This window comes from Podarcis erhardii, assembly GCF_964252035.2.
Source record: "Podarcis erhardii genome assembly, chromosome: 7".
NCBI classification, from domain to species: domain Eukaryota; kingdom Metazoa; phylum Chordata; class Lepidosauria; order Squamata; family Lacertidae; genus Podarcis; species Podarcis erhardii.
This window is the reverse complement of record NC_138511.1, coordinates 32379418-32401395: the sequence shown is the minus strand read 5'-3', so window position 1 is coordinate 32401395 and position 21978 is coordinate 32379418. Positions and strand designations below refer to the sequence as shown.

The 21978-nt window shown below is 42.7% G+C and overlaps 1 protein-coding gene across 5 annotated transcripts in view; it reads left to right on the top strand.

Moving 5' to 3' along the window:
* Positions 1-21978, top strand: part of ZNF536 (zinc finger protein 536) — a 453952-nt gene that overhangs the window by 357595 nt on the left and 74379 nt on the right. For 2 of the 5 annotated variants that reach the window (XM_081870151.1, XM_081870152.1), the window contains exon 6: positions 17991-18031. The exons of the other annotated variants lie outside the window; for them this stretch is intronic. In XM_081870151.1, the coding sequence (XP_081726277.1) occupies positions 17991-18004 (14 nt within the window). In that variant the 3' untranslated portion in view covers positions 18005-18031. The remainder of the gene's footprint in view (positions 1-17990; positions 18032-21978) is intronic. 5 annotated transcript variants of the gene reach the window in all.

The following is a 21978-nucleotide window of genomic DNA, read 5'->3' as shown; positions in this document are numbered from 1 at the left end:
GTTAGTTCAGATTTCAAAGTTCTGCAGGGGCACCAGACGCTTTAAAGCATGCTCACATTAGGAATGAATCAGGTGGTATCTTTTTTTCTTTTTAAATCTGGTTCTTCATTTTCTTGATGGATCCCTCGAAACATTTTTTTTTTAATTTATTTTTTGCAGAGGGAGATATGTCACATTTCCATTTAAAGATCTGGCTTTACGTGATGGATTTCTTTAAAGCGTGTCTTGCCTAATGGTTGAAAGAGAACACAGGTGTTCCTTAATTATTTGTGCAGAAGGAAAAATTAGTACCAAGTGTCTGTAATTATTAGCTTCCAAAGAAGAGGCAAGCCCAGAGTAAGAAGTAGGGTTCTCTTGGATTGGTGATGTAGATGACCCTTTGGGTCCCTTCCAACTCTATGATCCTGTGATTTCTAGCCATTGTTTTCCCCATGCAACTTGAGTAAAGTATGGAATGAAAGATCCAGAAGAAGCCTTCTTATTATTGTTACAAAAATCATGCAATCACAATAATGCCAAAACGTATTGCTGCTGTAATGAAAGCGTTGCCCAAGCTAACTCCTCAGCAAAATGCCCTGCCCTACAGCAAAATGTCCTGCCCTACATTTGTGGGGACCTGTCACACCATAGTAGCCACAGTCAGGAGCTCCAAGGCGCCATATAACAATTCTTATAGTGCTATAGTGTATCCTAAGTAGCATTGCTCTAGGGCACAATGGGAAACTTAAAATGGTGGCCTCCAGTGTTCTGGAACATTGTGGGAAATTTGCGATGGCAGCTGCTTGGTTGTGGTGGGCCTTTCTGAAATGCTGGACCCCCAGAAATTGCCTGAGAAGGCCAGGTTCTGATGTTGCAAAGCGTTATCCAGTGACCTCTTTATCATCCAGTACTCTCTCCATTCAGTTACAGACATTTTATTCATAAAAATATTTGTATATCACTATATCATAAAAAATGCAAAGTGGTTTACCGCAATAAAGCCATATAGCAAAACAATGAAAAAGTTAAAAATAGACATCAATTAACCATTGTGGAAATACATATTCTTAATTGCCTGCAAAGGCCTGGCGGAATAGAAAAGCTTTCAGCAGGTTTTTAAAAGTCAGGGCTTTGTGTCCAAATATGTGTGTCCATAGATGTTTGCATGAAGAAAGTTTGCCAATGAAAATGCCTCAGAGAGCCAGGTCCTCACAGCACTGATTTGGGTGAATTTATAAAATCCATTTATACCTCTTCCTGTAATTCCTCCATGATGTGCCCCTCCTTTAAATACAACTAACCCTGCAGGTCCCTATGATTTATCTTGATTTTATCACTTGAATTGCTGTTAGTAATCATATCTAAGCACAGAAGAATTGTAGAGAAATATAGGCAATCTCTGGCCGATAAAACTTCATTGTTTGTGGGGTTTTAATTTTTTGCATTACCTTTTGACAATTTGGGGTAGAGTCATTCTTATGGTTGTGCTGTCCAGAACAATTATTTTTTATCACATCACCTAATGCAATGGTGGAGAACCATCATCCCATGGGGTGTTATAAAGGCCCACCAATCCTCCCCATTTGGCCCATGAGACTGTTCTGGACAAGCCATGCTCACTTGCCCTTCACGCGGGTAAACATGTGGGTCTCTGCCCAAAGTTTGCAGGTAATTGTCAGTCTGATTTCAACGCTCAGTTTGATTTCGGTGCACATGGGCAAAGGAAAATGGGTCACCTAGTGGGTCATTGTAACGTCAGGTGATTGACAGGTAGTGGCTTCCCACACCTTTCAAAGTTGGCCCACAGGGAGTGGAGGAAGTGAGGATCCATTCCACTAAAGGTAAAGGGACCCCTGACCATTAGGTCCAGTTGTGACCGACTCTGGTGTTGGGGCACTCATCTCGCTTTATTGGCCGATGGAGCCGGTGTACAGTTTCCGGGTCATGTGGCTGGCATGACTAAGCCACTTCTGGTGAACAAGAGCAGCGCACGGAAATGCCATTTACCTTCCTCCCGGAGCGGTACCTATTTATCTACTTGGACTTTGACGTGCTTTAGAACTGCTAGGTTGGCAGGAGCTGGGACCGAGCAACGGGAGCTCACCCCGTCACAGGGATTCGAACCACTGACCTTCTGATCGGCAAGTCCTAGGCTCTGTGGTTTAACCCACAGCGCCACCCGCGTCCCATTCCACTGGTGGGATGCTATTCCTCACTCCTCACCTAATGGGCAGCAGTTTTGAATCACCAGAATGTTAGCATGAGCAGAGATTGTCTGGTGGGCCAGCTCCACTTGGGAATACAACCCACACTTTAGAAATGCACTCCATCTTTACCCCAGTGAATATTCCTTGATCCAAGGACTAACTGGAGCAGGTGCTGGAAACTGCAGGAGGAGAGCGTGCTCTTGTGCTCAAATCCTACTGCAGGCACTGTGAGAACAGGATGCTGAACTAGATGGGCCATTCGGCTGATCACACAGCCTCTTATGTGCCTATAACTGCGTAAATTAATGGTGTTCTAACTTATCTGAACAATGTAACTGCTTTTCAACCCAAATTAGGGTGTGTGTGTGTGTGTGTGTGTGTGTGTGTGTGTGTGTCTTGCTTCCATTTGAAGATGCTAAGAAAAACCAGCAGGATGCATGTAAGTTATCTGTGTAGTCGTAGTCTGCCTTGGAACATTCACAGCCAGGGATAGATTATTGCTGATCTCTGAAGAGTTGGTGCTTTCTGTAACCCTATCGAAGCTACTAGGAGCCGTGTTCTCTTTCCTCCCTGGCCATCTGCTTGAAGCATCTGGTAATCAGGTGCAGGCCCCCACATCCAGAGCATTCATGCTTAAATTTGCAGCTACCTTGCCACCCACATTGGCTTTTGTTACACTGCCAGAATGTACCTCTTTGTGCATTGGATAGCAGACTGGGAATGAGAATTCCACCAACGGTGTGCTGAAATCATGATGGCTGGTGCGACATTATCACCTTCAGGCAGAGATCGAAGTCATCCATCTTCCATTCCTCTGTCTCTGCTGTAGACTACTAATCTTTGTTCCACCGTGCCCAACTCATATGTATTTCTCACATGTTTGTGTGTGTGCATATACAAATCAATTTTTTTTAAAAAAAGGGATATGTAAAAGGATTCCTTTTTAAAATAAACTTGTTTCTTATTTTCATCCATCTGAATAAATCTAAAAACCATCTTGTGTGCATATATGTATATGCGTACACACACACAAAAGATATTTCATAATTTTGATGCTCCTTCTGCAAAGTTATAGGGTACGTATGTCCAATTGCAAAGCACAACTGTGAAATATGTTTTATCATTAGCAATTGTAATGATTTCCAATCAAATTTACAGCAATGTCTGATCAACTGTAGCATATCCACCCTCGTCCTGCTCTTGCAAGCTTTATTGTAAATTACCTGAGCCATGTGATATTAAAATCATGCAAGTGGTCTACTAAGTTAAAGCAGGGTGGCTAGTTTCTTAAAGTTGTGATTCAAGTGATAATACTTCACAATGATTTTGTTATTTATATCCCGCCCATCTGGCTGGGTTGCCCCAGCCACTCATGTTAGCACCTTAAGAACATAAAACAAACCTTGCTGGATCAGGCCAGTGAGCCATCTAGTTCAGCATCAGGTTCTCACAGTAGCCAGCCAGATGCCCCAGTGGGAATCCCACAAGCATTTTCCCATTTGTAGAAGCTACAGCGTACATGGAAATGTCATGGAGAAAAGGTTTATGTCACTCTTTTCTCCAAGAAGACTGTGACAGATCTACTGGGCTGACTCTTTCTCCTGTTCCAGGATCAGAGCTACTTGTATGGAGTATGAATATATTTCTGAGATGGGGAAGCTGTGGTTGTTGAACTACAGTTGCCATCATTCCTGACCATTGGCCGTGCCAGCTGGGGAGTTAAAGACCAACAACTTCTAGAGGGCCAGAGGTTCCTTATCCCTAGTCTACATCTTTTCTCCAGCAGGGAGAAAAGCAGCTTGAAGGGAGGAGTTGATTTTGAGGGAGGAAGAGCAACTGGCAGGAACCACGGTTCAGTGGTGGAACACCTGCTTGGCACCTAGAAGATTAGAAGAACATAGGAAGAGCCCTGTTGAATCAGGTCAGAGGCCCATCTTGTCCAATATCCTGTTCTCTTGGTGACCACCTGTAGGACACCTGTAAGCAGGACATGAGTGCAAACCTCTTTCACTGGAGGTTTTTAAACAGAGGCTGGATTATCAACTGTCAAGGATTCTTGAGTTGAGATTCTTGCACTGCACGGGGTTGGACTAGATGACCCTCAAACAGTGCTGGATTTATGTATAGGCTAAGTAGGCTGAAGCCTGGGGCCTCTAAATTTAGGGGGCCTTGCCAGACCGCCTGCTCCCCAGCAGGCAGTCTCCCCTCTCCCAAAATTGCAAACCCAAGACTTCATGCGTAGGCAGGGCATCTCAGGCCTCTAAATCTAGGGGGCCTCACCAGCCTGCCCGCTCCCCAGTGCCACAGTCTCCCCTCTCTCAAAATTGCAAAGACTTCATGCAAGGGCAGGGCAACTCAAGCCCAGCAACTATGAGACTCAGGGCTAGCGAATGGGGCCCAATTTGAAGCAGTGGGGTGCAACTTGATTTTTTTTTTTTTGTAGGACCCCAGTTGACAGCCAAAATCTGCAAAATTTTATAGATATAAATAAAATCCATCTAGATTGCCCTGGTGTGCCCTTAGGATTGCCCTTAGGAGTGGCACAAGGGGCCCAATTTGGCCAAATTACTCCAATTGCCTTAAGGTCAGCCCTGATGAGACTGTGCAGGGGTTAGACTGACAAACCCTCACCTTCTAGGTCCCTGGTGTCACTATTCAGAGTACAGACTCAAGGACTTGTTATGGAAATAAAGGGGGGGGCACTTATTGGAAATCAGTTTTGTCACCTCTTCCCCCCCCCCAAACACCAAGACAATGAGCCCAGCCATCTTTTATTCACAGTCGCATAAGCACTACACTAAAGCATGGCCATAAACCTGTATGTTCAACTGCTGAAATATACACACAATATGTAGCAATGGAGATTTATGTTACTGCTTTATGAATGAATGCTGTGTTTTATGAATGGACTCTGTATTTTGTGAATTACCTAAGAGCCACCAATAGGGAGCTCTAGAATCTGACAGCTAACCAATTGGGTACTACCAAACAGCGCCCCCTTTTGCTGAAAGTAGGGAACCAGCAGGGAACGCTTCAGCTCAGCCTTTGCACTGTTGACTGAACACCCCCTACTGTACAGATAATGGAGAAAGATTGTAATTTGTATCCCTTCTGGCATCCTGGCCAACTCTATTATGCTGGTATAAACCCTGGTGCACCAGAAGCACAGAATAGCAGAAAATAAAAACCTCTCACATGTCAGCGACTGATAAGACTTGTCAACCAGTTCTTCCAAAGTCTTCCTAAATTATAAAGCTCCAAAATATTGGCCAAAAAAGAACAGGTCTGGGAAGAGCGAGGCATACAATGGGCACCACCAGTGAAAAGGCCCAGCTCTGTGTAGCTCCTGCCCTGTCATTTAATAGGGTTCCCACTTGCCCTCCTTCTTGACATGGAATGCTCTCTGTTGGAGTCTCCAGGTTTAGTACAAAGGCCATAAGAAGGAAGAGCAGTTCCCAATAGCTGTTAATCAAGCAAGCAAGCACACAGGTCACCTTTGTCACAGTCAGGATGCCTATGTCCTGGCCAGGCCTGTGCCCAATCTTGTTTTTGTAAAATCTTGTTTGTCCTCAGTAATCTCAGTGGAAAAAAATATATATTATCAACATATACAAGCAGAAAAGTTGTTTTCCTTCATTTGCAAGGAAAAGTACAAAACAAAGTGGCACTAATAAAGTAAAGTTCCAGGGTGGCAACGGAAAGCAAACTAAAAATGCTTTTTCAGTTCATCAAAACTATCCAGCAATATCAAGTTATAGGAAAACTGGTGCTATTAACAGTAATCCTTCTAGTTGGTTAATTGCAAGTGTGTTGCAGGTAGAAATACTGTTTGTAACGAAGTGAGAGCAGTAGTTTACTTGCTCGAATTAACAAATAAGAAAGTTTTGAGAATTTAAATTCTAGATTAAAATTGATTACTTAATTAAGAAGGGGATCGTAACAAAAACACTGGGGCCTAATTTGAATAGTAGAGTGCCTGGTATCTGGTGGGCAATCTCATCCTTTATTTCCACACTGTGGCTGCAGAACAAAGCACTCGTCAGGAGAGCTATGAGATTCAGGTGAGGGTCAGATGCCTTGTCAATCCCAGCAGGTATATAACAGGAAGACCAGGCCTGCGGCCTTCCCAGGTTTACAAGGTTCAGTTATTGCAAAAGTTTTTCAGTGTAAATTTTATGCATTTTAAAAAATCACCATGGTATTTAACAATAATATCTTACGTCTTTTAGAGGAGAAATTGTAAATTGCAGAATTTTAAATACCCATCATCATCCTTGGCTTCACTCAATTTTGTTTATAATACTCTTCCATTTTATTCGAGTTGTGAGGGTGGGGGATGGGGAGGGGTCTCACAAGTGGAGTAGCCCAGGGCCTCTCTTCATCTAAATCCGGCCCTGCCCTCAAGGCCCCTTCCAACTCTTCATTTTTATCATTCTATGATTCTAAGTGCTTAGATGCAATGTACCAACAGCTACACCAGCACACTAACGAAACATTTGATGTGATAACTACAGATATTATTGGCATTGTAGGCTGACATAGTGATCCAAAAGTTCAGGACTGGAGTGTTAATATTTGGATTCACCCAGTTCCCGTGTGTTGCCTGCTATCACAGCAGGCTGAATTCCTTAAAGCTGAGACACATTTGGTGACATTTGGTTTGGCTGTTTTCAATACATGCTGCCTGTTCAAATAATGAAAATTGATTTGATGATCATAAAAAAAATACTCAGCCTACTCAGCCTACCACTGCTCATATTAATGAGGAAAATTGTTTACAGCAGGTAAAGGAAGATGATAAAGATGTTGGAATCCCACACCAGTTTTCCTAGTCTATTTAAGTACAACTGTGATTTCTTTAAGGGATATGTGAGAATAGATATTTTAAAAGGTCATCGCTGAAAGAGGGAAGATTGTAAACAAAGAGAACATGTTGCCTTTTGTTTGGACTTTTTCCCATATAGGGATATGGGGATGAATTTTATGTGCTTATACATCTCATTAATACCAATGGTGGCTTTCTTGAAAGTTGCTTAAGTAGAATGAAAAAAACAAAACTCTCTCATAGATTTCTGCATTACGGTACATTTTTCCTATTCAGTAAAAATGAATGCAAAGTGTACCTAAATGGAGAGGGGCACCATTTCTATTTACTGCTTATGTAAAATTGCAGCTTTTAATTCATAATGTAGGGAAGGAGTCAGTTATGCCTTTATTGCTGATTTTCAAAACAGAACTGCATAAGCAACCTGTTTATTATTTGTGAAGTGATGCTTTATTTCAAATTTGTGCAGTTTCCTAAATGTTACCTCATCCTTGTTCCGTTAACCTTTTCTGTGTTCTCCTTGATTGTGTCCTAAAATGTGGGGATCATCCTGAACACACTTACTCAGGAAATGAGTCCCATGGAAATCAGTGGAACTTACTTCCATTTCATGAGCTGAGGATCCAAGAGCTTCTTGGAGGATATTTGCATCCTAGCAGACCATAAACTCAAATGTGTGTCAGTTGTAATGATGTAAGGTGAAGGAGCTGCTCCTAAGTTTAGTCCTTTGCAAAATTAGCAAATCTGTTGTACCCAGACCATGGTGTCAAGCATACTTCTATGGAAGTTCCATTGAAATAGGAATAATAATAAATTACTTCTTCATAAATATATTTATGATTTCACTTGCATGTCATGATTCATGAGAATCATGAAACTTCAGTCTTGATCCCAAACAAACGACTGCAAAAGTTCATTGCCTTAACTCCAGAGAGTTCCATTGACTTAATTCCTAATAAAAGTCACAACCCAGTGGTTTTGGTATGCATGCTGAGGCTCTATTGTGGACACAGGGTTGCAGCCAACTAAGCCCTACTCAGTGTAGACCCACTGAAAGCAGTGAACCTAAGTTAGCCATGTCCATTAACTTTGATAGATCTACTCTGTGTAGGACTAGTGTTGGATACAACCCACAGAGTTCCATGCACACAGAGACCACAAAATTACTGTTTGTGTGTAGGAATGTGCAAAACATGCAACTGTGAGAGTGGGACATTTTTCATTGTTAGTCCCTTGTGGACTTTGGATCATATCCAGTGTGCTTAATGTGTCTGTGTGTGAATGCATGAATGCACACATGAAAGAAGTTATTTTGCTTGTTCAAATACACAAAGAGAGTTGTGGGAGATATATTGAGTGGCTCTGCTCACAGATTTCAAGCTCAATAATCAAGAAATCAAGGGAGCATGCTGAAAAAATTGACCTGAAAGGAACTACACATGCAATTTCATATACACTGGTTTGCAGTGCACCAGGAAGCTGAATGTTCAGATTGCTAATTGCTGAAGCCACACACAAACAAAAAAACCCCCATAAAGACCTTTATACAAATGGGTAATATGAACAAGCGTTTAGGAGAAGGAGGAGAAGGGGTAAAAAAAAAGGTCTTATTGGCTTGAGTCACTGAGCTGGCTTTCTCTGACTGTTCTGCTGTAAGTTAGTCGGGTAAGTTTGACAGCAATTTAAGTCCCATTGACAATTGCTGTCACAATATTGAGGGAAGATTGTATCAACACTAATGGTCGGCGTTCAACCAGTCATATGGACTGGACGGGTTTACCATATGCTTGCCTACAAACTTTCCTTGGAAAGCTCCTTTTGAGTGCTTGACGAGCTTATGATACCAATCAATAATTAGCTGCAGTCTAACATGAAAAATGTTGGGTTTCCTGTAGAGGAGAAAGAGTTGTGTGCAGGTTTTTTGGAATAAAAAATATATGTAAAGAAATTGGTCTGCTGGTTCAGATTGTTTTATCCAGAGTTTGTGAGTTCATTGATGCGTAGAGTAATTAACAGCATGATTTTCTAAAAAAATGTTTTGCAGTGGGAAAAATAAGATGATCTGACTATAACTTCTGTACAGTGGTACCTCAGGTTACAGATGCTTCAGGTTACAGACGCTTCAGGTTATAGACTCCGCTAACCCAGAAATAGTACCTCAGGTTAAGAACTTTGCTTCAGGATGAGAACAGAAATCGTGTGGTGGCAGTGGCAGACCCCATTAGCTAAAGTGGTTCTTCAGGTTAAGAACAGTTTCAGGTTATGAACGGACCTCCAGAACTCATTAAGTTCTTAACCTGAGGTACCACTGTACTGTACATGGAAAGAGAGGAATGTCCCATCAAAGTAATCTATCTTAGCACTTCCCATATGTTTTGGGGCCACCACCCCCTTGGTTCCATAAACTCATCCCCAGTGCCCCCTACCCTATAAAAAGCATCAATCAGAATAGTGATTTGCACAAATCACTAAGGAAGATAATAACGCAATAAATTCAAAATAGTAACAATGAATTGCACATTTATTCAAAATCCAATTAAAACTATTTAGTTTAATTTATTCAACACAATGGATGAATGTGATCCAGTGATACCAGGTTTTCAGATAGTCCAGTACCTCCTGCCTCCCCTTTGCATCTTAGCACCCCCTAGGCAATCCTACCACCCACTTTGGGAACCACTGATCTATCTGGACACAACTATCTTCCATGCAAGACCTATTGGAATGAATGAATGGGACATGTGCGTGTGTACTGATGTTGGCTAAGGTGAAAATACGTTTCCAGCTTTTCCATCCATTCTGCATATCCTTTTATTTGGGGAGTGAGGGTGGGATGGGCTGATTTAAGTAACATGCCAGGTTAGAAACTCTGCAAGATAATTCAAACAAAAATCTGACCTGATTCTGTCTCAATTTGCTACGTTTCGTTAGCACTGAGCCAATTTTAATTTAGTTGCGTGTACGGTTGGCAGATAGCAAAGAGCCTGTTTGAACAATATGGAAAGTACAGGCTGGGCTCAGGTAGCAAAGCAGATACGACCTTTCACTGCAGGTGGTAAATTCGTGTGTTTGTCTTCTGATTTCTCTTTCTCCAAAACAGCTGCCTTCACTACAAGTGGAGATGAAACCAACCTATGATACAGATTTGTAGTTCCCAAACTTTTTGTTTCCCCACAGAACACGTGAAAATTGCTGAAGGTCTTGGTGGACCACTTAATGATTTCTTTTCATAGCAGTTGTAAATCATTGTGCTAGATGCTGTATGATTAATTTTTTTTGTATTTTTAATGCTTCTTTTATTTTTTTACCTATTGTAGTTTATTGCAGAATATAATAAACTACAATACTAGAAATAAAAGAAGGCGCTCAAATGAAATTAAAAATCAATGTGAGTATTTAACATGACTCCTGTTTTCAACCACAGATCCACAGACACACTGTGCACCTACCACCTGAAGGAAGCTCGGTGGTCTGCAGAGCACAGTTTGAGAACCCTTGGACTAGATCAGTATAAAGACCTACTGTAATATACAGCCCTGCAGGATTGCTAAGCTAATATTCTGCAAAGTGGGTTTTTAGCCAAAGTATTTCAGTTATCAGAAGCCAGGGTAAATGGAAGATCAAATTAGGCATCCATTGGTGTAGATAAAGATGGCAGGTTTGGATACCACCAAGGTGGAGATGTGTTGTGTGAAAGGGTGGGGCAGGAGAGTTTGATTGCATTTCCTGAGTTCCATTATCTTGATTTCATTGGGGAAATAGTAAATAGCTCTGCCTCTGAATCCATAATCACAGCTAAGCTCTATGGAGAATGTTTATCCTACTGATTTATTTCTTTTCTTTTTAAAAAATGTGCCCCATCTGTGGTGGATCTTGGCATCTCAAATTTCAGTGGTGTCCTGTGCAACACCAAAATCCTGCCCCCCGCCTCTCGCCTTCCATTGGAGTAATAGTGGTGGTGCCTGCTCTGGTGCCCCAGAATCTCCATGTACAGTGTGACTATACTGGTCACATTCTCCTAGAGCTACCTCTGGTCCTATATTCTATTGTGTCCCTTTCAGCCTACCCCAATCTCTGCATGCTGTTAAAGCAGCCTTCTCTACCAGCTTGCAAGAGTTAGAGAGGGAGCTGCAGGAAGAATGGGAATTAAGATTTCCAGGTAAAGAGAGCCCTTTCTTTTAATCATCTGCATCCACATGGCTAAGCTGCTTCATCATCACTGTGATGCTTTAAAAACTGTGCGGCTCCAGCGAGATAAGTAATGGAAATCTATATGCACTAATATCACTGGTGAAAAAAAGCTGGCTTTGTTCAGATGTCACACTCAGCTATGGTTTAGTGCTGTGTGAAAGAGCCTTGAACTCATGCACTCTTCCTCCCCTCTCTTTCTCCAGTGCAGGTACAAGAAGGTGACTGGAAGTGTTTGCAGCCATGGTTTGTTGTTATGTCTCAACCGGAACTAACTGTGTTTAGCGTTAACTAGCATGGCTTGCCTGGACAAGCTTATGATCCTGACTTGATTAGATAAACTGTAACTGAAACTCATCACAGTTCTTGGTTTGGATATCATGGCAAACTCTGGCTGGTTGAAAATGAAAGGAGATACTTCCACTCGCCTTACAGCTGTGCCTGAGGATGGAGGGGAAGTAGGCTCCTGCACATCACACTAAACTATGGTTCAGCATTCTGTTCAAGTGAGGTTGCTTTCATCTCAAACCAATGGTATTAAGTCATTTACACTTCTGTTCTTTGGTTCTTTAGGATCAGGAGCACAACAGGATCAATACTGGTGAGAAATCCGAACCTAGTCTATTATGAATTTTTTGCATTAGCCACATTCACAAACACTAACACAATTACAGCATAGACAGATGCCATCATGAGCTCCTCTTATTTGTCACCACTTTCCCTATTCATCGATACCAAATTTTGTTTATGTGTCCTTGCCTACAACTGGGATTTAGATTGCTTGGCCAGAAATTCATTGAGTCTAGATGGTGCCATCTGCTGAATATTCTTCAACTGTTATTAAGCTTACAATTGTTCTTGGCCGTTGTTCTTTTTTTCTTTTTTTTATAAGTGTATTTAGTGAGGAAAGACAAGAAAGCTAAAATGGAGTGCTTGCAGTATCAGGCGTTTTCTAACTTTGGCAACCGGAGATGCGTGTTGGCAAACACACTCTGTGGATGGTGCCTATAAAGACCCATTTAGACCTATTTGTGCTTTTGCTGTTGTATTAGTGAGCATCTGCAAATTTGCCAGCCATAACTTGGGAGTTTGCCCAGTCGTTGCTCTGGAGTGCAGTTTTGATGACCAAGTGCAAACTTAGATGAGGGTGAAGGACCTTGTCCCATTTCTCAGACCACCTGATGCTTGATGTAGTTGATATTTAGGGAACCAGCTGACAGGCTCTTGATCCAGATTTGAAGAGTGACCCTGCACCTTCTCATAGCTATGTGGGATGATTTCATTTGGGAACCAACAGCCTGGAGTAGTGAATCTCAGAGTGGTTTAACAATCAGTCCCTCTTCCCAGGGAACACTGTGAACTGCTGCTCTCTGAGAGGAATATAGGGGTCTTAACAACTCTTGCCCCCCCCCTTAACAAATTACAGTTCCCAGGATTCCTTGGGGGGAAGCCATGACTGTTTAAAGTGGTATGATACTGCTTTAAATGTGTAGTGCAGAGGAAGCCCTACTCAGAGTAAACCCGTTGAAGTTAATGGAGGCGGTTAACTTCAATTAAATGGGTCCGTTTTAGGCAGAACTTACTTGGATACCACTCACAAATCTTATAAAAGGGAACATTTGGCAGAACCCCAGTTCTCTCAAGCTCATAGTCACTGAATGTCTGAAAATGGGTAGCATTTTTTATTTTATTTTTACGTATGTGTGGACAGGTAGGCAATATTTACACAGTGCTTCCCTCCTGTGTCACTTAGGCTGTATACACACCACACATTTGAAGCACATCCTTCCCCTCAGAGAATTCTGGGCATTGTAGTTCAGTGGCATCGTGTGAGCAAGCGACAGCCAGGTACATGAGCGCTGGGGGGCAGGGGGCGTGGAAGGTGAGGGAGCCTACTGTGGCACCCCAGCCCTCACTGCTGACATTGACGGAGATACCGCGCCCCACATTGGAGCCGAGCAGGGGTATGTTGTGCTGCCTGTCGGCCTGTGGAATAAAATGCTTGGCCAGGAATGCAGCACTTGACAGGAATGAAGCAGGCGCCACTAGCACGGCCTGTACCAGTGCCAAGCATTGGCTCCTCTGACACTGGGAGCACTGGGCTGGGCCGCACTGGGGACATCTGCATGGGGGTGCCTGCTTTTCTCCCCCTCAAAAATCCACATCTGGAGCCATGGCCCCACTGGCACCCCTACTCTACGCCCCGATGTACTTTACCCGTTACACAGTCCTAGTTTCCAGCAAGCCTTAACAAACCAGTTTCCCCAGAATTTCAGGCAACTGTGGGGGCCTCCATCAGCCCCTACTACATTTTGCCACTGTGAACTATATATAAATTCGTTACACACAGGCACACACAAAATATAAAAGTAAATTATTAGCAGAACCTTTGACATATTTTACATGGACAATAGGTCACGATCACAGCATACATTTAAAGCACTCAAACCACTTGACAGTCATGGCTTCCACCAAGGAATCTTGGGAACTGTAGTTTTTCAAGGGCACATAGTTACAATTTCCAGCACACTTAACAAACTTTAGTTCCCAGGCTTCTTGGGGGGAAGCCATGACCGTCAAAGTTGTCAAAGTTGTACAATAATGCTTTGAATGCAATGAGGCATGCTCAATCAAAATAGTGTCTTGTGCAGTGAACTTCATGGCTAAGCAGAAATTTGAGCCCAGGTGTCTATAGTCAAAGTCTGAACATCAGATTGACATAAGATTCTAGTCCTCTCGTGTGTCTCTTTTTTGGGGGGGGGTTTGCATATGCACATACATATTCCCATTTTTGTTCTGTGGCATAAAATCTTCAATTCTAAATTAAACTGTGAACAGTTTCCTTGGGAGAAGGGAAAGGATAATAAAAAGTGAGCTAGGATTTATCTCTCTCTCTCTCTCTCTCTCTCTCTCTCTCTCTCACACACACACACACACACACACACACACATATATATATAGCATAAAGCTTCTGCCATAAAACAGTTTTCACTAAGCTCTGAAAGTATCAGGCCGGAATTTCCAGGCCAAGCCTGAACCTTATCCGTTGTAATCATGGAATTGTTCTCAGTGGGGGCAGCAATGTTGAAAGTAAGCTATGTTTAAGAAGATAATAGAAATGCTGTGCCTTCAGCATAGATACAAATATGTCTGAGGGTGCAAGGCTGTTCTGTGCGTATTCAAAAAAATGAGTCACTGGGGATCAATTCATAAGGAAGAATTTTTGGACAGGGAATTCCCTTGCAACTGCACAGCCCATCTGAAGAGTTCTCAAGCTTTGTCATTGCAAAGTCTCCTCAGTTCCATTAATAAGTTGTCAGAACGTTCCCAAGGATAATTTGCGGGGTAGGTTTTTATTTACAGTACAAGCACATCTTACATGGAGGCTCGGTTCTGGGGTTCCACGTATTCAAATCATGCATAGCCAAACCCTTGGAGCTGCCCCACAGGGGAAGGGAGAAAGCAAGAATCCCCTGTACTCCCAGAGCCCATGTGACAAGAGGACCTTGCCCAGTAAAAAAAGGCAGAGAAATCATAAGCTATTTTCCCAACTGGTGACCCCGAGTGGACATGGCATGAAAAGAGCTTTTAAGCTCTCCACCTTGCTTGAGGATTTGGGTACAAGGCCTGCTTAGTGCATCAGCTCTGGAAGGCTGCGGATGCTCCTGCGAGACCTCATGGGAACTCAGCTGGTCTTGTCTCCACCTACAGCAAGGCGAAGAGCTTTAAAGCTCTTTCCATGCTGGATAACCCAGAGGACTTGGTCCAAAAAGAGTATTTTAAGGTCTCTGCCTCACTTGGATTTAACTTGCACAATTTCAACCACGTATGATTGAAATCCAAATGCATATATCAGCTGCATGTGTCAAAGCTTCATGCAGTGAATGCATGTGAGATGCAACCATCCTGTATTTTGCTTCACACAAACACACGTCACCAAAAAGCTCAGGACATCATAGATAGATTTATTGCAGGGCAATCCAGTGAAAGTGGGGTAGGTTACAAGAGAGTAACTGGCTCACGGCTTGGTGGCTGAAAGGGAGCTGAGTCTGGCCTGGCCTTGATCTAGTGCACTGCACAGCTTTCCTCTGGATTTGAAGAGTCTGGGAGGCAATTCACACCCACCTCTGACAGATTCTTAGCAGCTTTGACGCATGCAGTTGATATATGTGTTTCCATCCCTTGAAAGTATAAATAGGGGTAATTCTGGGTACATGGCAGGATTAATATATGAACATAAGAGCCCAGCTGGATCAGATCAAAGTAGTGTTGTGCTGCAAATCTCTTCAGCATTTTCCCCAACACTCTCCATCAATTAATGAGAAAAATAGATTGTGGTAGAAAGTTATAAAAAGGGGGGAGAGAGAAAATTGGTGCAGATATTCTTTTCAGCCCTTAAGCAACCAGCTAATCCTATGCTGCAGCCCTAGGTGGGAGGATGGGTGCTGAGACAGCAACAAAAAGAGGCTAGCTAGAGGCAGAGATGGCTTACATAGCCTGCTTTGGTTCCACCCCCCAGTCAACAGTGGGGTGCAACATATGCTTGGCCTCTGCCTCCCACACATGCCTTGCCCCTCTCTGATTTGGCTGTGGTGTGGCCCCAACTTGAATCCATCTAAGGCAGGCAAGAGGAGTATGTTTCTGCATATCTTTAAACCGTACGGTATCCTTTTGGAGATTTGATGAGATGCTTTTACCATGAGGACAGAGGCATTTTGCTTTGTCCACTTACTGTCATGTTGGCCTTGTGCTGGTGCAGCTAACACCAATATTTTGGGGAGCTGGTGAAAAGTCAACATGTACCTTTAGGCAAAACATAGTGAACTAGTCTTGGTGGGAGCACAACCCCAGCACTTTCAGTGAGAGGCAACATAGCAAAGGAAGAAGCACTACTGCAAGTCAGATAATCCTTGTTGAGAAGAGTCTGTTATTTTCATAGAATCATATGCAGAATTGTAGAGTTGGGACCCTAAGGGTCATCTTCTCCAACCCCCTACAATGCAGGAATCACAGCTCAAGAATCCCTGAGAGAAGGCCATCCAACATCTCTTTTAAAACCTCCAACGAAGGAGAGTCCACCACTTTCTGATGGAGCCCATTCCACTGTCAAACAAGTCTTACTGTCAGAAAATTCTTCCTAATATTTAATCAGAATCTCCCTTCTTGTCATTTGAATCCATTTGTTTGGGTCTTACCTCTGCAGCAGGAGAAAACAAGCTTGTTCCATCTTCCATGTGACAGCCCTTAAGACATTTGAAGATGGCTACTTTCCTATATTGCTGTTTCACATGCACCAGCTAGGCACCCATCTCATTCTCCTTACTGACACACACACACACACACACACACACACACACACGGCTTCTGTGCCATGAGCACAAGGCAATATAGGATGTGTCTCAAAGTTTCCCCTCCCCCCAGGTATAAACACAGAACCATTAGCACACGCAACATTCTAGAATTCCAGAAACCCTTTTAAAGCATGTCCCAGTTCTAAATTCACTTGTCAAATTAAAATGCAGGTTTAATATATTTGCAACACTTGATTTAATTGTATATAGGCAAACCCTAGCACTATATAAACACTGAATAAAGTTTGCTTGGGGACATTATGGTAATTCCCTGTGTTGTGTACCTAATAAAGCCAATATAGTGTCTCTGAACAGATCAGGGGTCCATTCGGATTTCCTTTTTAACTCCATGTGCTTGGACTTGCATCTCTCTCCGTGTGTTGCATGGCTTTGTGTTTGGGAACACAGTGCCCATCAAGGTGACCTCCAATGCTAACCTGGCCTTGCAGACACCCAGATCCATCCACTTCAGCAGTGTTGCCTTCCCTAGCTTAAGGAAAAGAGCAGCATGGGTGACCACACTGCACTCCCTCTCTACCTTGAAGAAGTCTAGGATAGGTCTGTGCCACCCATGGTAGCAACCAATCAGACAACCCAAGCCACTCAAATAGTTGTCAGTGAAACAACAGGCAACCTCAGAAGGCCACAGCAGAAACCAAGAAGTTACAGACGTGCAACTCTATGCATTCCCACATAGGTTCAGAGTCCCAGCATCCTTTGTGTGACACGATCAAGGGAACCTGGGACACACCTCTGTGTCATGTCTGCATGACAAAATGCCTTGGGCCTGTCCTGACAGTGATTGGGGTAATGTGGCTGATGGGAGTGCCATGTTATATTGAGGGTGCAGGCTGGATCAGAGACAGTTCTCACAATCGCTCTGTACGCAGCTGGCCACAGTTTCCTGCCCAGAGTGGTCTATTCAAGTGGGTGATCCGAATCCTTCACTTTGCGCCTGCTTTTGAATCATACCACCAACCTTATTGTGGATTAAGTAGGGATGGCATGCCAATGACAAGCACACAAGGTGAATGATTTGGGTGACCTGCTCATCATGCATGTGAAGCTATCGGGGATGCACACAACAATGGTTGTGTGAATTAAAACTGGCCCAGGTTGGCATAGATTTAAAGGTACACTCAAATCAAGTTGGATTCTCCATTACCACCAAATGAATAACAAAAAAGATGTCTGAATTTTGCAAGTTACTATATTTTGGAGGCAGTTTTCCCCACACAATATCTGTTTAAAAAATATTTGTTAAATCTAATGATGTAATGTCATTTTTTGGGGGGTAGGGGTGAGGGTATTTTAGATTGCAGACATATATAACTAATAGCTAATAGGATTACCTATTCTTTTTGTAATATTATGCAATATTTAAATTTATGTTGATTTTCTCCATTTCACATGTAGTAATTAATTTTGTCTTACTGACAGATGATTCTCAATGACTGATTTTCAAGAGAAAATCCAGACAGGTATTTTTTAACAATTTGTTTTCATTCAGCTTGTATTTGTGGTTTTGGTTTTCAATGAGGGGAGGACATTATTCAGGCTTTATTGTGAGTTTAGTATTATTTAGATAACTGTAAGCCCCCTTACACATTTCCTTATGAAAAACTGCCAAGGGTCAGGTGGGGAGAAGAAGCAGTTAAAAATGCATACTGCTCTTTATCTGGGGATGCAGTGCTTAGCCTCCCATACATGGCTCTCTTGCCATGAGTTCCAATCCAAATTCAATGGATAAAAACCATGCAAATAAATTCATTTCCTCTTCTGGGACGAATGGGGATCCTCTGTGAGCAGAGAAGCTCCATTTGTGCAAGCAAACATAAAAACACCTGTTATCCCGGGGCTAGTCATCATTACTGAATAAATGGTGAAACAATTAATCCTGCACTTTCCTCTCTGAGAGTTGAAGTACGTGGTTAGAAATGTCACATGTTACAGCTCTTCCTGGACCACATTTAGGAATTTGGCATGTTTGTATGCTCTACCACATGAAAAACTTATCTTGATGTGCTAGCTTTCTATTTGCAGGGAGGGCTCTCCCCCCCAACCTCTAGGCTTACCCCTCCCTTACTTGAAAGAATATGTTTCTTAGTTGGAAGATATGCTGCTCTGCTTCTGCATCTTTGCTGTGACTTCACAATTGTGGGTACATTCAAAAATTGGTAGTATTGACATTGATTTCAGTGGAGGTGGGGGATGTCTGTTGCATCTGTGGTCCCCCAATCAGACCATGTGCTACAAGTTACTTTCTGTTTAAGAGAGGCCAGCAGCCTGGGGTCCTTCTGAGTCAGGGTTATAGAGAAGACCTGGTGGGGCTATTGCCCCTACATGAAGTCCCAACCTCTTCTCATCACCAGGAACCTAAATTCAAATAATATTGCTTGGCTATCTCTTAAAAAAAAAGTCCCTGGTCACATTTACACCATACATTTGGTGTAAATGTGACCATACACTCTGGTCACATTTACCATACATTTAAAGTGCTATGACACCACTTTGAACAGCTATGACTTCCACCAAAGAATTCTGGGAGCTGTAGTTTGTTATGGGTGTTGAGCATTGTTAGAAGGCCCCACTTCCCCTTTCAGAGCCACAGTTTTCAGAGTGGTTTAATAATCCCTCTTACTGAGTGACATGCAGCTCTGTGAGAGTAATGGGGGTCTCTTAACAACTCTCAGCACCCTTAGCAAACTACAGCACGCAGAATTCTTTGTGGGACGCCATGACTGTTTAAAGTGGTATCTTCTTGTTGGTATCCATCTGTCTTGGGAGATGAAAGAGGAGTTCACATTTGGGGATGAAGTCAAACTCTTGGAAGGTTACAGCACCTGCTGCAGCTGTAGAGACTGATAAGAGAGATGCTTTGTTGCAGATGGGGCAGTTGAAGGTGTCCAGTTGTGCTGCCATAGATGCCCCATCGTGTTTCTTCTCTCTGTGGCTCCTCCCAGTGGTCATTCCTCCTCTGGTCACTGCTATGGATGCTGTGGTACCACTCCTATGGTATCATAGCTTTTTTCAAATATATGATGTGAATGTGGCTTTTCTCTGTTATCCCTTCCCCCTTCCCTGAGATTTGGAGTTCTGACACTCACAGTCTCCACCCCAGAGTCTGGAATACTTATCGCTTCCCTTTCAATTTCCTCCTCTGGGATAATAAAGGCTTCCAGGTGCAAGCCTTTGTCAGCTGTGGAGCTTCCCAGTTGTATGACTGCTGCTCCTGCTGTTGCTGTTTTCTGGGTTTAGGGTTGCCAGACCTCCAGGGCCAACCTGAAGTTTTCAGGTGGCAACTTCCAGGTGGCAGAGGGAGGGCTTGAAACTCCAGGATGCCGAGAGTTCCTTAAATTACTACAACTACTACTACTACTATTATGAAGATTGTATTTTCAGCTTGCATGTTTCAGCCTGGTAGAAGCAGGCTGCAAATTATTGCACAGACTCTCTGGAGTGTCCGCCCTCCTCAGCTCCCGTCTCTCTTCTCCCAATTAACCTCTGTCTCTGGGGCTCAGTGGCGGGAAGGAGTTTGATGACATATTCTCAGTGACTCTGGTTAATGCTCAATGTTTCATGCTTTATGACATAACCAGTGGCTGTCACTAGGTCTCAGGTTTGGGCCCTGGCAACCCTATCCAAGACTTATCTGCTGAGAAGCAGGACCACCACAGCCTTACTCACCCCATCGCCACACCAGACAATTGTATATATATGTGTGTGTATATATATACACACACACAGAGAGAGAGAGAGAGAGAGAGAGAGAGAGAGAGTTGGCTGTGATGATGCCATAGAACAGGGATATTCAACAGGTAGATCATGATCTACTGGTAGATCACTGGACACGGTTGATCATGAGATGCTTAGTGATCCCCCCCCCCAAGAAAGCTTTGGTTCCCCTAAAAAAAGCTCAACAACAACTTTGCCTCCCTTAAAAAAAGCTTCGCCTGTCAATAACAATGGGTAGATCACAGCCAGTATTTTTATAATGTGAGTAGATCACAGTCTCTCTGGAGTTGGACGTGCCTGCCATAGAGGGTTGAGGACTGGAGTCTGCTGTCAACAGCTTCTTACTCTCTGCCTCAAATTCGTCTTCTGCATAAAGTGGGAATGTTTGTGGCCAGAAGCAGGACTTTTAAACCAGTTACTCCAAGACTGTGGGGCAGTCTCCCCCTCTTTAACCCCCACCTCAGAGGGTGTCTTTGCTCTTCTTGCTATCTTTTAGCAGGGATCACAAAACATTTGGCCTTTATTCTTGCTGACTACCTCCTTGGTTTTTCCTCCCCCCCTTTTTATTTTATTTTATTTTACTAGATTGCTGTTGTGCCTTTTGTCTTTGATGTTTATTTGCATTCTAATGTGCTATCACAATTGTTGTACGCCACCTTGAGCCCTGGAAAGAAGGCATGGAAATGTTTCAAATAGATAAATGTCAATCAAGTGCCTGCCATCAAGGTAGCTCAATAATGGATTCCAGCATTTCTCTGTAGCTATAGGGAATTCAAGAAGAAGAAGAAAATGTAGGCAATTATGTTAGAATGAATATTTGTCACAATCTACAAAAATGTCAACAAGAAAGAAAGAAAGAAAGAAAGAAAGAAGCAGGCCTGAAGAAAGTATTGGTGTTCAATTTTCATTTTTCCCCATTTGGAAAATGATGGTATATCACACATACAAATACACCTTAATTCTCCAGTGCAGGTGTCTAGGCTCCATACAGACTGGCTGAAAATACCACCTATTGGTTTATGGACAAAATTTTTTAACACTTTCACATTTCCCCTATGATGACTAAATGGATAGTGCACTTGAGTATAGCCTAGATTTCTTAATAATTATGAAGAATCATTTAGTCTTAACTCACAGTCTACCCTGTTGTAGACTGTTATGGTCCTTGACCATGCAATTTGAGTCATGAAATATGAGTTGGGTGGCTTCTTGGAGTGAGTTGGCCTAAGCACTATCTGAAAGCACTATCTGAAAGAGTGTTGTTGTTGCTGATTTAGGATTAATACTTATCTGAAACTTGTGAGCTGTAGCAAACATTTGTTTGGTGGGAAGATGGAGATACCACATGTGTCCAGTTAATTCAGGGGACCATGGCTCTTATTTCTTAATGACATAAGAATGGCTGGGGCAACCCAGTCAGATGGGCGGGGTACAAATATTATTATTATTATTATTATTAGTAGTAGTAGTAGTAGTAGTAGTAGTATTTAATGGAGAACTACATAGATACAGATGCAAATTGATTAAGAAATTGTTTCAGCCTTGGTGCGCAGTCTGTATTTTATTTTGAGTAGATCCTTCTCTTCTCATTAAATGTCTTGTCATTCCTACTGATGCTGGCAGATCCACACACCTTTCATCTTATGCTCATATCAAGAAATTCCATCTGAATTGCTGCTTCTTAACATCAGCT